General features: G+C 40.5%; 1 protein-coding gene across 1 annotated transcript; it reads left to right on the top strand.

The window, feature by feature from the left end:
• The first annotated feature begins 283 nt into the window (after positions 1-283).
• Positions 284-9,105, top strand: GABARAPL1 (GABA type A receptor associated protein like 1). Its single transcript, XM_074269191.1, has 5 exons — positions 284-660; positions 5,150-5,228; positions 6,140-6,258; positions 7,564-7,625; positions 7,841-9,105. The coding sequence occupies exons 1-5, from the start codon at positions 571-573 to the stop codon at positions 7,899-7,901; spliced, it is 411 nt and encodes a 136-aa protein (XP_074125292.1). The 5' UTR covers positions 284-570; the 3' UTR covers positions 7,902-9,105.
• The last annotated feature ends 8,418 nt before the right edge of the window (positions 9,106-17,523 follow it).

Raw genomic sequence — 17,523 nt, 5'->3', positions numbered from 1 at the left:
TAATTGCTCTCGGATCCAACCAAAAAAACCACAACGAAGTGGAGGGGGAGAAATTGACATGTTTTGTATCTTGCCTTAAGAAATTCAGTGGCAAAATAAACAAGAGGCATGTAAAACCATACAGAGTTTTCTTTAAAGAGACCTGGTGAAGGATTGTTTAAAATAGGAAATCGAACAATACGGGCGGGTTGAAAGAATATTTTCCGTGGCCCCTGGTTCGGAGACAGAAGCAGGACGGTCTAGAACATTGTGGGGGAGGGAAGGGCGGAGCTTCGTGACGTCACAATACCAGGCTTGCTACTGTGTTGCTTGTGTGTTCCCGGCTGTTCCAAGAACCCTGCAGGATTTCTCCACCCCCACGCCGGCGCGCTCTGCACCTCCCAGGGCCTCAGTTCTGAGCTTTTCCAGCTGGTCGGAGGAGCGGAGCGAGCACAGCAGCGGTGGTTCGCAGCGCCGGGGTCCTTCGTGTCTCTTAGCCGGACTCCCAGCGGGGGAACCCTGCGTCGGAAAATCCACCCGCTCGGTTTAAGGCAGGCCCCCCCAGGGAGATCGGAGACGCTGCGGAGCATCATGAAATTCCAGTACAAGGAGGATCATCCTTTCGAGTACCGGAAAAAAGAAGGGGAAAAGATTCGGAAGAAATACCCTGACAGAGTCCCGGTGAGTAGCGGGGGGCCTGGAAAAGGGTGGGAGAAAGAAAGGGAGGGGGAAGGGAGGGTCCTTGGAAGACATGTAGCCTCCAGTTCCCTGATAATGTTCCCTGGAAATCCACACAGAAGACGCTTCTCGCCCCACCTTTAGTAGTGGGGGGCCCCTTCCAGACCAGGCATCCGCCGTGCAGGGCTGCGCGTGTTGTGGTCTGAGCAATGGGGGCAATGCACCATCACTGTCATGCGTGTGTCGGAGATGGAGCCCCGTGACTCGGGAGTGCGCCAGGTGCGTTTGTGTAGGTGGTGGTGCTTGTGTTCCTGATGCGGCGCGGTGTGAGATGGCTAGGATGGGGTCTTTTCTTGACGGCGTGTCAGCAGGCCGCGAGAAAGCTGAGAGTCAGGGTGGCCACCATGGCGATGGCTCTGCGGGTTCGCCCTGTTGTTTGTGTCCTCTTAGTGATGTATCGAGGTCTGGTCTGTTCTCGAGCTTCCAGACCTTTTGTCCTTGGAATTAATTGGGTGGGGGAAGACAGACACCGGTTCCTTCCTCTATTATTCCTCGGATAGGGAAACAGGTTAAAAAAGAGAACCACGAGACCGAATTGGCTTTCCAACAAGGGCATATTATCTGCGCAGCAATCAGTTTGCTTCAAAATTCATGCATGTGACGGAGAGAACAGGCTTTTTCCTGGTTATTGCTTCTGATCCGACAGTGGCTCGTCACACAAAAAGGCAGGATTGCTTTTGGGGGGTGGAGGGTGGTTCTTTCAGCTGTGTCTTATATTTTCTGTCTCGGCCTCCTTGATGCGCCCCACCCCCACTCCCCCTTTTTTTTTTTTTTTTTTCCTGTTTGGCTACGTGCTGGGTTTCAGTGGGGCTGTTTGAATTTGGTTTAAAAAAAAAAAAAAGCCCAAACAGGCTCGCGGGGAGGTGTGGGGTGGGGTAGAGGGAGCATAGACCTTAGAGCTGGAGAGATCTGGGTGCAGGGCTTAGGGGTATGGAGAGGAAACAAAAAAGATCAATGACAAATGCTTTAGTGCTTTACCCCTGGCCCTGCTCCCTGCAGAATAGAGGAGTCTATTGATTGACATTACTGCTGGAAAATTTAGAAGTCAGCCCAGGATGGAGATCTGGAACTAAAGATAATGGGGATATGAGGCAGCATTTATTTTTATAGCCTTTATGTCCCCAGTCTCCAGCTGAGACCTTATTAAGACTGACATTTCCCCAAGCTGTAGTTGAGGTAGGCTTGGAAACAAGGTAGGCCATCTTCCCACATATAAATTCAATTGGAGATTGCCAAAGAAGGGAGGTCCCTTTCCATTCACCTCCCATGTCCCTCAGTGGATACACTGGTTCGTATTTAGTTAGAGGGAACAAATTACTGGGTAAACAAGCCCTTACTTCTTGACATCTTTGAAGCATGTGACATTGTTGATTATTCTACCCTTTCTGGTATTTCTGACATTGTTTTTGGTTTTGGGTTTTGACTTTGGTTCTCCTACCTTATCCATTCTCATGATCTTTAAAGCCTATTTCCTAACATCTGTAGCACACTTCTTCCCTTCTATAGCACACCCTTTAACGTATATCTGTACATTCTCTCACTTAAGCTAATGGGGATACAAAGGGAAGTGATATAACCTCTGCCCTCAGATTCTATATAAGAGGAAACAACATAAAATATACAAAACTAATAGAGTATAATTAGTGGAGGGAGTGGTACTACCAGTAGTGGAGATCAGGAAATGCTTCCTACAAAGGTGAACATTCTACAAGACAGAAGTGAGATAGGAGAGCATTCCAGACATGAGGGACATTCCAAGCCATGAATTTAGGAGATAGTTTCATGGGGGAGGGAACAAGAAGACCAGTTTGGCTAGACTTTTACCTTGTTTCATGGGAATCTTGATTTAATTGGAGGCCTTATGGATGGATTGTTATCACCTCTGTGAATGTGACCGGGAGCAGTTACATGACACAGTGGCTAAAATGCCAGTCCTGGAGTCAGGAAGACTCATCTTCTTAAGTTCAAATCCAGCTTCAGATACTAGCTGTGTGACTCTGAGCAAATCATTTAACCCTCTTTGCCTCAATTTCTTCATCTGCAAAATGAACTGGCAAAGGAAATGGCAAACACTTCAGTGTCTTTGCCACAAAAACTCCAATGGAGTCACTAAGAGTTGAGACAACTGAAAAAAATAAACAACATGAAGGTAGATTGCCAGATCTTATAATCAGCGTTTGTTTCTCTCCTGATCTCTGGTTCTTTATCATAAACTACTTATTTGATATTTCAATTAGACTTTTCCATAGACATCCCAAACTAAACATGTTCAAAATGTCTTCCTTTGCCTTCCAAACACACCCTTGTTTCCTTCCAAATTTCCCCATTTCTGTCAAGGACACCATCACCTTAGTTACTTTTTTCAGATACTTTTATGGTCCTCCTCCAGGTTATTGTACCTGGAGAAAACTGAGGCAAACAAGAGTCAAGTGACTTGCTTGTGGTCACATAGCTAGTGTCTGAGCCCCATTCATTCAGGTTAGTTTGACTTCAGACCACCATACCTGTCAAGGAAACTATGGTTGTATCAGCACTTGCCAGTCCTGGGACCTAAATATTAATATATTCACATTTATATAGCACTTTAAATTTATAAAGCACTCTCCCTACAAAGAGCAGCTAGGTGATTTAGTGGATAGAGTACTGGATCTGCATTCAGGAAGACTCATCTGGTCTCAGATACTTGACTAACAGCTGTGTGAACCTGGGCCAGTCACTTAACTCTGCCTAAGTTCCTCAAAATCACCTTAGAGAAGGAAATGGCAAAGCATTCTGATATCCTTACTAAGAACACCCCAAATGGGGTCATGAATGAAGAGTCTGAAATAATGGAACAAGAATAAAAATTATCACTTAGCTACTCCCCAGGACTTACTATGTTATCTGGCTCTATTTTCCCGTCTGTCCTCCCCAATAGAATTCTTGACTGTGTTCATCCTGGAACAGGAACCAAAAAGCATAAATTCCCTTGCCTCAGAACTATCCATGTAGCATAAGAATATGGGAAAGAAGGAAAGCATATGCCTTTCTGCAACCTATTCCTTCTTTCCAGCCATTTTTATGATCTCTAGCCTTCCTCCTTATCTTCTGTTATCTCCTGTATTTGTCCAGTCCTTTTCATCCCTCAACCAAAGCTGCCTCTTGAGAATCACAATGAACAATGTCTTTTTGATTGGATTGTGCTCATTGTCATTCTTTGCAACCATTGAATAATTTATTCTTTCTATCTTCTTTTGGAGTGGTTTTGAAGGAGTTATTTCCAGAAATTTGACCCACCTCTTCATCCCCTATTTCTTAGTTCTAATATGCCATCACGTGGCCATCATTCCATTTTTGTTCACTCATTTTAAGCAACTGACTTCTAGAGGTTTTCAGTGTATTCCCTCTCCCCTAGACATAGCTTATTTTTCATATGCTCCCTGAAGGTTATAGTCCTTTGAGTAACAAGACAGATTCCTCCAATTGTGTTCCTCTCATCTACCATATTGTAGGTACGTAGTAGGTCTTTAATAAAAAGCTTGTTAATTAATTAACTAATAATATAGTTCATACCCCTTCCCCACTTTTTGCAGCTTTTAATTTTTTTTCCCTTTTCCTTTTGAAACTTAAATGACTCACCCATATGAGTCTGAGGCTAGATTTGAACTTGAGTCTCCCTGATTCCAGGATGAGTGTTCTATCCACTATGCCATCTAGCAGCACACACACACACACACTCTCTTTCCTTTTCTAAAGCCACAAAATCTAAGATTCCCAGGCTTTTCTTTCAGTTCCTTTGTCTTGGCTTTTATGTTCTAATCTTTATAACTAGACTACTGCCCCTTACGTGTGCTTATGTCCGTAACATTTCAGTACAGAGTGTAGACTTTGGGGGAAAGGGAAAAATGAAAATAAGTGAAATTCAATTTATTATTCAGTTTGCCTTGCTATGGAAACTTTGATTTAAGATTTTTTCATTATGCCATTCATTACTAGAGGCTTGGTTTTTTGGGTGTTTTTCTTAATTTTTTTTTTTTTTTAATGTGGGAAGATAAGTGAGGGGTTTGGAGGGGAGATGGGGAATCAAGGAAAACCAAAGGAAGGCTAGGAGGAATCTTAAATAAGTAGGATACCACAATGTTACATGTTGACTAATGGAGAATCACCATTTCACATATAATTCTTTATTATTCCACACACATACAGAAATGCTTATTTTTATTTGATGTTTGTTAAATTCTGAATTAGAATGAAATAAAAATAAATACTGGCTGAATTGTTAGACTTGGTTGATAGGAATTAGTTATGAACTGCCTTTTTTCCCCTTTTTGAAAAAATTCTTTCTTAAAATGGGTAGATGGAAAACGGAAGGAAGGAAGGCATATATTTATAAATAAAAGTGATATAAAATTTTTAAAAGTTATTTAAATTTCTCCTTATATCGCAATGACAGGTGATTGTGGAGAAGGCACCTAAAGCCAGAGTCCCTGACCTGGACAAAAGGAAGTACCTGGTACCCTCTGACCTAACAGGTAACAAAACAGTCCATATCCCCTCACTTTCTTTTAGAAAGATGATCTGCTTTTCCTGATAGATTATGTGGAAATGAAAAACTAGAGGCAATATCTTCTAGATAAATTACTCAGTTTAAAACAGAAGAACATGAAACATTTTTTCCAAAATTCCTCTTCAAATCTATTTTGGTGTTGAGAGACCATCACATAATTTCATTTGCCTCAGATTTCCCTCCATCTGAGTAGAAGCACTTAATAAAGAATTAACCTTGACTTCTACTTCAAGCTGTGTATGACATTGCGTAAAAACCTATCAATGGACTTCAATTTTATGTCCCCATTTTCAAATTGGTCAATTTCCTCTACTTAGTATAAGTTAATTGTAGATTTTACTACTAGACCTCTCTGGCCCTCCTTCTATTAAAGTTTATTTCCCCAAGGGTTTTGTCTATGGGCTTAAGTATCTCACACCAGCCAGTAGTATTATTGTCTTAAAGATTAAGATTTGGATTTAGATAAATTATTGGAAATCTTCATCTAGATTCATAAGTTTAAAGCAGGTTCTGTGATCTGAGTAACATCCTCCAAGCAAGTCAGTTTCAACACTTTTGGGGACTTAAATTTTTTTTTTTTTTCTTTGAAGCTTGAAGAGTTGTAACTGCTAATGAAATGGCAAGTTTGTTTAGCAACATGCTTTGGGTTTGACATTGTAGGAAATACATTCAAATGATATAGGAGGACATGAAACCAGACTTGGAGTCTTTGGTGAGATCAGGAGCATCTGGGAAGCAATAGAGGGGGCAAATGCTCTGATAGTACCTCAGAGACAAAGGTTTTGTCTATAGATACTGCTCTTTGGCTTCTTATCCTTCTGTCAAGATATTGCTCTCTCTGTCTTCATCTGAAACTTCTTCCTTATCTCAATCCAGTTGGTCAGTTCTACTTCTTAATTCGGAAACGGATCCATCTTCGGCCAGAAGACGCCCTATTCTTCTTCGTCAACAACACTATCCCTCCTACTAGTGCTACCATGGGCCAACTTTATGAGGTAATGGTGCTGATCCAAAGAATTCTGTCTTCAAGGGAACACATTTGTTATCTTAGTATCTCCTAGAAAATATGTAGAAGATGGGTGAGGTGGGGGTTATTTTCTTCCACTTGCAGATTGAAAGACTGAGCCCTTAATTTAGGAAGCACTAGGCTTTCTGCAGGGACTTGGAGTAAAATGGCATTGATGATTAGATTAAATGATGGCATTTTTAGAAGTTAAAAGGTCCCATTAAAAAAAAAAAATCATTCTTTCTGTTCTTATTTTAAAAACCATCAAGTCCTGGATTTAAATGTAGGTTATAATTTAGCAGAGAACCTTCATCTAAGAAGGCTAAAGAATTATCAGTCAAATAGTCTTAGCTAAGCCCTGATTCCATTTGTGATTTTTGAATCTGAATCTTAGATTCCCTATTTGTAAAATAGAGAGAAAAGATTACCTTCTTTTCCCCTCTGTCATAGGGAGACTTTTAAGAAATAGACAACTCAGAAAAGTAATTCATTATTATTTCTGGGGAGTCCACTCTTCCCCTGCTATTACTTTGTGATGATCTATTGTTTTTTGTCAAATCTATTGTTCAACAAGGAAAGAGTTCTTAGATTCAGACAGATTGTAGTTTCTGGCTTTTCAATGTACTAGATGGGATTGATGGTTAGCATCTGTATAGTGATTTAAGATTAGCAAACCACCTTTATCTCATTTGATATGTGACCTTAGGTAATTAGAAAGTTATGAAGCATGTATTTTGCATCTATTTGTTTAAGAGAAATCTAGAAAATAGTTTTTGACTAGAGAAATGTATTCCTTAATATTTCTAATAAAAAGGTGGTTTTTAATAATGCTTCTATAAGACATAAAGCAAAATGGTTAAATAAGTTCATTCAGTCTTTGTTAATATGTCCGATTTGTGATTGAGAAAAAAATAATCACTTGATTTGGTCAATTGGTACTATTTGGGTCATGTTCAATTTTTCAACATTAAAATAATTTGAAAATATGGTATCCCATAAGCATCATCTATGGGATGATACCTATAGCTTTGATAGTTTAAGAGTTGTAACTTCATTAATCTCTCTGCTTCTGTTGGAAGCCTAGGACAAAATTTTGACTGTAGGATTATAAAGCTGGAAGGGGGGCTGAGATCATCTAGTAAAACTCCCTCATTTTATAAATGAGTTAAGTGAGGCACCGGAAAGTTTTAAATGAATTGACCAGATCAGATCAGAGGGAATATTTTAAGTCCAGGTCTTTTCGCACCAGTCTAGTACTCTTATATCATTTTTTTCCTCTGCTCTTTTTCCCTAGGACAACCATGAGGAAGACTATTTTCTCTATGTTGCCTACAGTGATGAAAGCGTCTATGGGAAGTGAGTGGCCAGGGCCAGATGGATGGGAGCAACTGGACTTGGGGGTTGGGGGAAAGGGTGTGTGGGGGGATTTGGGTTGGGCAGGGTGGGCTCCCACCAGAGAGGAGGCTGAAGCCTAAGAAAACTGGAAACGCTATACCACACACCATACACACACAAACGCCATCATTTGTTTACCTTCTCACTTGATATCTTTTGCTACTTTCCTGGCCCAGGAAGAAGGCATTGCAGGACAGAGCTGCTGGATTGGATGGGGGAAGTTTTCGACATGTATGATTGGGAAATGGGGATGGCACCCCTCCTTTCTGCCCTCTTCCCACCTTGCAAAATTAGCCTTTGTTGTGCTGGATAGAAGGGTCAGTTGTGGGGGGTGGAGTGATAGGTTGTTTCTGGATAGTCTGTCCATGGAGAACTTCCCAGTTTTCTTACCCTGGGGGGTGGGGAAACCCAGTTTGATACATTGGTAAGGAGGGGTTGTGGGTGGGAGAGACAGAGGAAGATGCTCTATAACTACCCCAGTATTTGAACAAATTTGTTTTTATCATCTCTCCTTGGCGACATCTCTTCCATAGTCCTACTGCGGGCTTTATCCTCCCCCATTATCCCTAAGTATCATTCTCAGAAGTGATTATGACCCTAGAGTTCTAACCACTATTGCCTGGCTTATTGGACTTATATCTCCAGACTTCACTGAAAAGTAGAGAAAGACATGGAGAATGGTGATAAGAGGAGAGTTTGTTCCTCTTGTCTTTTATAAAGATGTTGGGCTAGAAGCTAGCATCTCTGTCCCACTTGATGTTTCCTTCTTGACCTTCTAAATGGAAGGCCAGGCCTGGGGACCAAAGCTTGTTTGGCATTAGGACCCTAAAATAAAAAACTTCCATTTTACTGTCTAATGAAATTTCCCAGTGGTAGTGAAATCACTAAGAGAATGTGACTTGTGTTGACTTTGGAAAGGAGGGTAGGCAGGATATATCACTAAGCTGAATTTATGGAGACTCTTTATCCCAGCTTCTCTCTGGGTACCTTTTAGTACAGAACAAGGAGCCCTATCTGCCTGGACTTAACCTGCAAACATTCCCAACTATAGGTGGGAACCTTCCCTATCATTCCTAAATCCCACCATTCTGGGTACAGGGGAAAGTGGGGAGGGAGATTAGCATTCTTGCTCTTGTGCACACATAAATGGTTGATAAATTCTACTCCCTTGTTCTGTATTCATTCATCAAAGCTGCTGGTTAGAAAGTTATGGGTCCTGATTTATTTTGTCAGTTTTGATTATTGTTTTCTCTTCTGGGGAAGGGGGGGGGGAGGGAGGGAGGGAAGAGCCATTTAGTTCCATCTTTGCTTTGTTGGAAACCTGGTCCCCTGTGATGGGGAGACACCTCTTTGTCAGTTGTTGTACTAGCTGCAGGTTCCTGTGTAAATGAAGTTCTTGCTGTCAAGCAGGGAAATAAAATAATTGCACACTTTAAGATCATCCATGGACTCACAATCGGTCTTTTTCTTTAGTATGTTTGTGTGTGGTGATTGATCAGTTGTCAAAGAATAGAGATTTTTAATGCCTTCAAGCATGAATGCGTGTTTGCTTGTGTGTATGTTAAAAGTGTATGTACATGTTCACAAATACTGTTCCAAGCAGGAAAGGCTGTCTAGAGAGGTACACTGAGGCTAAAGTGGATGTGAGGAGAGGTTCTGATAACTTTCAGGACCTATTGTGATAGTCTGAAATGACTCCTACATTCCCAATTGAGCCTAGCATTTGATTACTTAATAGTCTAAAGAAGGGCTGTCACTTGTTCTTCCTCTACCGGTTACACAGCAACTCATACCATCTAAGAAACACCAATGAAAGAGAGGGAGGGAAGGAGGGAAAGAATGAATGAATGTGTGATCTACTTCTGTTTGAGGGTGGGGAGGGACATTGTTCTTTCCTTGTTGAACCTTAGAGCTCAACTCCAATTTACTCACCATAGATATTTAGTGGGGTATCCTTCCTATGAGTCAAGTAAGTTTCAGTTTTAAACCTTTTATAAATTGTTTTCACTAAAAAGTCCCTTACTGAGGCTTTGTTATGATATAGTATACCATGGAACTTCCAGCAACTCTTAGTGAACTTAGGAAGGCTTCTGCTGGAACTCTATCTTCCCAGAAATCAGCAGGAGTCAGGATCACTAAACGTCTTTATTCTAGATCTTTACCGTCCCCTCTAACGCCAGAGAGTGGGAGTTCCACGACCCAAGTTTCTCCTCCTCCTCCCATACACGTCACTTCCCCCTCTTTGTCCCACCAATCAAGTCAGCACAGAACAGCTGGGGAGGGTCAACCTTCAAACAAGTTAATAGGGAACTGTCCCATTGGCAATTAGTCTCACGTGCTTCATTATCCAAGTGCATTGCTCAGTTCTAGCCCTTTACCTCTCCTGCTTTCTTTTGTTTTAGACCATAGGTGGCCGCACCATCCCGCACCATCAGGGAGATGAGAACCCCAAAAAGGAGGTGATCACGCCCCCCCCACTTCTTAGGAGGGGAGATGAAAGCACTAAAAAGGAGATAATCACGCCCTCCCTGACATCTCAGGAAGGGAGATGAAAAGCACCAAAGGGAAGTGAAGATTTGCTAGCGAGTTTCTGGGTTGAAGGGCCTTATTAGAAACAAGTATGCACAAACCCATCAGCATGGGAGTTATTACACAAGCACATAGCAATAACGCAGAGGCTATTAGTGGTGACTCTCCCCACAGTCAGTGCAGACTCGATGTGGTGTAACAAACAGGAATTGTACATGCAAGTAGTGATATAACAAACAATATAAATCAGCATGGTATTGTAAGAGATTTCCAGAAGTCCTAGAAGGAGGGTATGTAAACATCAGTCACACATACACGCCTTCTTCAGCAACCAAGAAATAGTCCAAAACCAATCTATTGTCCATTGCTTCACGTGTTAGGGAATCCAATGATCCCCACAAGTTTTTGGAGTCCCACATCAGTCTTTTTATGTTAGGGAATCCAATGATACCCACAAGTTTTTGGAGTCCAGCAACAGTCTTATGATGCCTCAGAGAATCCAATGATTCCTGAGGATTTTAAAGTCCTACAATAGTCTTAAGATGTCTCAGAGAATCCAATGATTCCTGAGGATTTCAGTCCTACAATAGTCTTATGATGTCTCAGAGAATTCAATGATTCCTGAGGACTTTCAGTCCTACAATAGTCTTATGATGCCTCAGAGAATCCAATGATTCCTGAGGATTTTAAAGTCCTACAATAGTCTTAAGATGTCTCAGAGAATCCAATGATTCCTGAGGGTTTTCAAGTCCTACAATAGTCTTATGATGTCTCAGAGAATTCAATGATTCCTGAGGATTTCAGTCCTACAATAGTCTTATGATGCCTCAGAGAATCCAATGATTCCTGAGGATTTTCAAGTCCAACAGTTTTTGATGTCCATGGGTCAAACGCCACAACTGCCAGGTTCTTTCAATGGTGGGCACAGTCAGCAACGGAACCACCCGATGTTTCTTGGGTCTTCTCCTTAGTTTCAAAGGTCTGCTCTGTCTCTCTTGAGGCCCAGAAGTAATTTCTATGGATATTAGGACTGCCTTGTAGGTGGGATCCTATCCATTTTGAGATAGCTTCATAATGGGTGACTCTCTCGCTGATTGGCTGTGTGTGTGACTTCACAGGCCCTTTATAAGCCCACTGCAGGCAGCAGTCGCTCTCTTTAACCTGGCGCTCTTCACCCCGGCTCCCTAGCCTGGGAGGTCAAGCCGAGATGGGTAGCCAAAAGAGGTAAGGATTTTGGTAGTGAACACATGGGTCTTCTGACCAGGTGTTCACTCAGGAACCATCAAGTCAGGGCATTATATGAGTAGGTACAATAAAGGCTGTTAAGATTACACGTGGCTGTTCTTGAGCGTGCTACCGGTTATAAAGCTATAGATTCAAGAGATTGTGGCCAGAGACCTTTGAAGGCCTCAGAGGAGGCGAGCCGAGTAGAGTTGACAGTGCAAAGGACAGTGGTCAAAGGTACTCTGTTGGGTCTAGGACAGACTAGTAATTGTAATTGCCAGGAGGGCACGTTACAAATGGCGCCCAACGTGGACGCATCAGGAATTATCAGGTTTTGAAAATATTTAATATTCAGAATTAAGATTCTGAAAGATCCGGTAGAAACGCCACTTAGGAGGGAAGGCAGAGAAGCAATATGGACCCAGGTAACTCTGGGATCAGGCTCAAGGACACAGCTGAACATAATGCTTATATTAAGAGGTTAAAGAGCCAGATGGAAGATCTTTTAACAAAGATCACCACTGAAGAACAGCAGGAAGCTTGTAATCAAGCTCCCAGAAGGCTATCCCCACACCCATTAAATATAGCTCGGAGAGGGAGCAACCTAGAGCTAATGCGTATGTATGACAGTATAGAGTATAAAATGCAACAGCAAGAGTTGCTGGAATTGCAGGTTAAACTACAGATTGAAATAGAGAAAGAAGAAAAAGCTAGGTTACTACAGATAGAACAGGAAGAGTTCAAACCAGTGGCTGAAGCTAAGGAGGGAAATAAAAGAACCACATGGACTTCAGTTGGAGAAATTCTTCTTAGCGTTTTGTTGGTTTACTTTGTGCATTATTGTTTTAAGGAATTCAAAACATTTACAATCAGGCTGTTATTTGCAAATTATAACTAAAGAGGAAGCTAGAGCATGGCAGAAGGCTGCACAGCTTATCTTTCACTCTCCTATACTCCCTATAGGACAAAACCCTTATGGTTTGAAATTTAATGTTTTAAGACCAATGGACATTATGGCTTCATTCCAATCTGGAGAAGCAGCTAGACATGATTAACCATTTTTCCATTGTAGAAATTTTACATGCATTTAAGATAGTTTATGGATTAGCTTACAAATATTTTGCCTTTTGGTGGTTTTTTTTTTTTTTTTTTTGCATTGAATTTGACTTTGCCCATTCCATTGGCATTTCTTATAATCCTATTAGTAAAGTCATTACTGCACAGACTATATCCCCAAGATCTTCTCTTCTAAACAAGAGAAGGGAATTTTGGGATATGCACAAGATGTGGCAATGCATATATGTGATTACTTGCAATTTTTAAATTTTGATTTTACATTTTTAAACACTTTTGATTTTACATCTTCAAAGTATTTTGATTTTATATTTTAAAGTTATTTTGGTTTTACACTTTTAATCTATTTCGGTTTTACACTTTTAAATTATTTTGATTTTATATTTTTAAATTCTTTGCCTTTTACCTTAGCAATGCACTTTGGGCATACACAGAAAGTGCAGCTAAGTGACAGACTGACTAACTTTCGTCTGACTTTTGTTAATCTTGACAACAACTTTGTTTCCACTCTGATGTGGATGGCATTTGGAAAGGCCCAAGTTGGGCCCTGGGTACATTCCTTCCATCCTAGGTGCAGATCCAGCAGCAGAGGAGTTGATCCCCACCAGAGACATTTGTGAACTGGGGATCCAAGAGAAGGACCAGACAACAGCCCAGAGGGACCAGCCAGATGTCAGCAGCCCTCCAGACGCTGATGGCAACAATGTCCCTCCTGACCGTGACACCAGAGACACCAGACACAGTTCCAGTGTAGCAGCTGAAATGGACTGTTTCGGGTGATATGCAATATAAAGACTGTAAATGGACAATGGGCCTGCTTGCTCCTCCCGTGGCTACATGCCATATGGTGGCCTGGGAAGAGGCTTTGTCCTATGCTTTCTATTGAAGGACTATGCTTTTAAATTAGTGGGTGAAAAACCAACGCACCCACCTGCCGTTGTTATTGAGACAATGTTACTGGACATGACTTTGCTTATGTGCACCTGTGAAACTAGAATTGCTCTAGGATTGTGAAAAGTGCAATTGAGAATTGTGATAAGCTAGAATTGCTATAGAATTGTGAAAAGTGCAACAGAGAATTGTAAGAAACTAGAATTGCTCTAGAATTGTGAAAAGTGCAACAGAGAATTGTAAGAAACTAGAATTGATGTTACTAGAATTGTGACAACCTATCTCACTGATATTTAATTGTTAACTAGAATTGTGATGTTTTACCTTGTAGACTTCCCACCTCATGTTGACATCCTACCTCATTGGCATCCAACCTCTTTGGCTTATTATCTTGAGTATGACTTTGATGAATGGGTTGAACACTTGGGCCACTGTTGAGCCTGATTCTCATTGTCATACTTCTGTTTACTGATCTGCTGCTTTGTACCTCCTTGGGCATAACACTCTGTCATCTCATGGATCAAGTGAACTATAGCTGGTGCTAAAAGTTTAGCTTGATGAGATGTGCGGTTCCCGCAAAACAAGAGAAAGGAATTTTTTTTTTTTCCTGAGGCTGGGGTTAAGTGACTTGCCCAGGGTCACACAGCTAGGAAGTGTTAAGTGTCTGAGACCAGATTTGAACTGGGGTCCTCCTGAATTCAGGGCTGGTACTCTATCCACTGCGCCACCCAAAAGTCCCATACTGAGGTTTCGTTATGATATAGTATACCATGGAACTTCCAGCAACTTTTAGTGAACTTAGGAAGGCTTCAAGTGTGGTCTGGACATGGACCATCACCCAAGAATCAACCTAGATACAGCAGGAGATGCTACCAAGAAAGCTACCAGTTGATTATGTGGATGTGAGAGAGAAGGGGAGGGGGGCAGGAGAAAGATGGAGTGAAGAGAAAAAGGCCTCACAACCCAAGTTTTGGAGGAAATAGAAAGGGTCACACTAAATGAGTTAATGGATAATGTAAAATGTGAAAATATAGAATGAATTGCCCTTGGGGCTGGGAAGACACTGACAGAAATCCTCTGTCAGACTTTTGCTTTGAAATCCTGGGAAAATCACTTAACTTTCTCTGAAAGCTACAAATTGCAGTGAAGGTGCAGATTGCATCAGTTAATACAGCAAATGCAGTCATCTGGAGTTTCTTATACCAACAAAATTACAAATTATCAAATCTTTCCCCCTATTCCTTTTAGAACATTGTTGTGTGTTAAGTACTGAGTAAGACATTTTTTCCTTGTAAAAGAGCTAATAAAGTAATGGGAAATGAGATTGTATACTTTTAGTGTAGCTTCATTTTCATTACCTTCTCTCCCAACATTAGGGAAGGAGAAACTAAGAACTATCCTAAGAGATTTTTTTTATTTCTTCATCACCTCATTTAAGGTTTTTCTTGGAAAGGATACTGGAGTTGTTTACCATTTCTTTCCCCAGCTCATTTTGTAGAAGAGGCAATTAAGACAAACAGGATTAAGTGATTTGCTCAGTCACACAGCTGATAAGTTTGACATCAGATTTTCCAGTGTTCTAGACCAGTGAATTGTGTGGGTTTTTTTTTTTTTAAGGAATATTTGTCAACTTAAATAAGCCTAACTGAACGGCATTCTGAAACTGTTTAGCTGTAATCTTTCTTCCACTTGACATATTGTAAATAATCTTTTATTATTCGTTACACTGTTAAATTCTATAGCCAGTAACCGTGATGTTTGCTTACATCTGAGATTAGGTTTAAGTAAAATGTTTCCCTGGCTTATTTCATAAATGGTATTTAACAAACTATGCATAGGGCTCAGAACTATTTGACTAAGAGATGTTGCAATTTTAGTAATTTATAAGGGAATGTCACAACCTACCTCTTGGATCAGAATAAAAAGTCATGAGTCAACTAGCAATCTTAAAGGTGATATTTGTAAGACCAGAGTAAGACACCACCCAGTTCTCCCAACCATGTTTGATGCTAAACAAATAAAAATTAAACCCTATTACATTTGTAAAGAGGTAGAGAACTAGAAGCTAAACAAGATAAAACCAGGAGAGTTTAGGAATTCAACAAATCTCAAGCCTCTGTTATGTGCAAGACATGGTCTCCCTTAAGGAGCTTGGCTTCTGCTGAGATACATGTGTAAGAAGATACATGAATATAAGGATGGAGTGCTGAAGAAATGAAAGATTAAGAGAAGACTTCAAGAGGAAAGACTCCTACCTAGGGGTAGGAGATGAGGAACCTTGGAAGGAGATAAGGATTCTAAGGATGGAGAGGAGGAAATGCATTCCGGGCATGGGCTTTAGCTTACAGACGCCTCATAAATGAGATGGATTTTTGCTTTTGGTACTAGGGCTAGTAGTTATTTGTTGGTCAATCATGTCTGATTTTTCATGACCACATGGATCAGAATGTGGCTATACTGTCCTCGGGGTTTTCTTGGCAAAGTATTGGAGTGGTTTGCAGTTTCCTTCTGCAGTGGAGTGGAAAAATGGGTCAAAGACTTGCTCAGGATCATATAGTGTCTAAAGGCCAGATTTCAACTGTGGTCTTCCTGTCTCCAGACTTAGTACTCTTTCCACTGAGCTTCTTAGCTACCTAGGAGTCATACCTTTTGGGACTTGCTATAAAACAAATAATCAAGCAGTAAATTATAGTAACTCACTGTGGTCCCAGTTCCCTGTGCAATTAACTTCTGTCACTGTATACACAGAAAAGGCTAAAGAAATCAAAGTTTCATAGAATTTTATGTTAATACAGGGGGGGGGTTTGTTTCATTTCCCCATTTCTCTTCAAAAGGCTATCTCTTCCAAGATAGCCTCTGCTTTTTGTGACTTAACTTAGGATTTTATTCATATTTCTCTGCAACAGTGTTAAAGTAACACTCACCCCGTGACTACATAGGGAGTAGGTATTCTTAAAATGAATGTGGCATTCCAAACCTACACAGATCAAGCAATATGTCAGTAAGGACCAAAACAGTAACAGGAAACACCACAGCACTTGGAGAGGTGTCAAAGAGTGCTTTAACAGTATCCAGCACATTAAAAAAAAAAAAAAAAAAAAAAAAAAAAAAAAAAAAAAAAGTCTTATTTCCCTTGCCTCCTTTCAACCAATTGATAGGGTTGGAGTAGCAGTTCCTAGTTCAGAAAAGAGGTACAAGATACGTTGAATAATTCATGATGGCATTCTCTGACAAAAGTTATCTTTACAAGAAATTATTACAGACAAAATGAAGAGGTAAAATAGGCACTAAGAACAGTAAATATAAAAGATTGGAGAGAAATAGAATATAATAGTTAGATAGAAAAGGGGTTAACAATTAACAGTTGATTTCAATTAAATAAGTTCCCTTATTGAAACTCAAAATTAAACCAGGAGAAATGGAGTACATCATGAGGTAGGAATATGCCATTGACTGGCAGGCTAAATCCATGGTTTTAACAGATTAAGCCCAAAAGGCGTTAACAAGAGAAGGGGATTACACTATTGACTGGCAGGCTAACCCTAGAAGGGATTCAACAACCTAAAAAATTTAGGACAAAAACACTATGAGGCAAGGAGAGAGGGGGTGAGAAGAAAGACTTCATGAGGCATTGTATGGCTGGCTAAAATGGGCAGATTTATACAGGAAATGTAATCTGGGGGTCTGACTTAACTTTCTTATTGGATTCGGTAAAGTGGATTTCCTAAGATCTCCAGTGAGAGTGGGACTGTAATAAAACTGCACTTGAACAAAAGACCTATTTAAAAACAAAAGGCTTACTTTAAGAGTGAGACAACCTATCCAGGACCCTTATTTGCTTGCCTTAGTGAGTATTATTATATTATTATCAGTGCTTTTGCTTTCTCTGCTAAGGTCCACTAGCTATCCTGGATCTCATCACCTAGTAAGAATATGATGTAAAGCTGGGAGAGAAGTGTTTCCTTATAATCAGGGAAACTACACTTAAACCATAAAGTTGTAAGTCACAAACCTAACAGTCTACTGTCACCAGTTACTTGATCAATACCTGAAAAAGATCCTAAAATACAAAACTTTCATTTAAATCTCAGGCTTAGTACTTATTACCTATGTGAAATCAGTTGATATCTTGTATCACTTA

Source organism: Sminthopsis crassicaudata, chromosome 5 (genome assembly GCF_048593235.1).
Source record: "Sminthopsis crassicaudata isolate SCR6 chromosome 5, ASM4859323v1, whole genome shotgun sequence".
Lineage (NCBI taxonomy): Eukaryota > Metazoa > Chordata > Mammalia > Dasyuromorphia > Dasyuridae > Sminthopsis > Sminthopsis crassicaudata.
The sequence above is the reverse complement of the archived record's forward strand: the minus strand, read 5'-3'. Positions and strand labels throughout refer to the sequence as shown.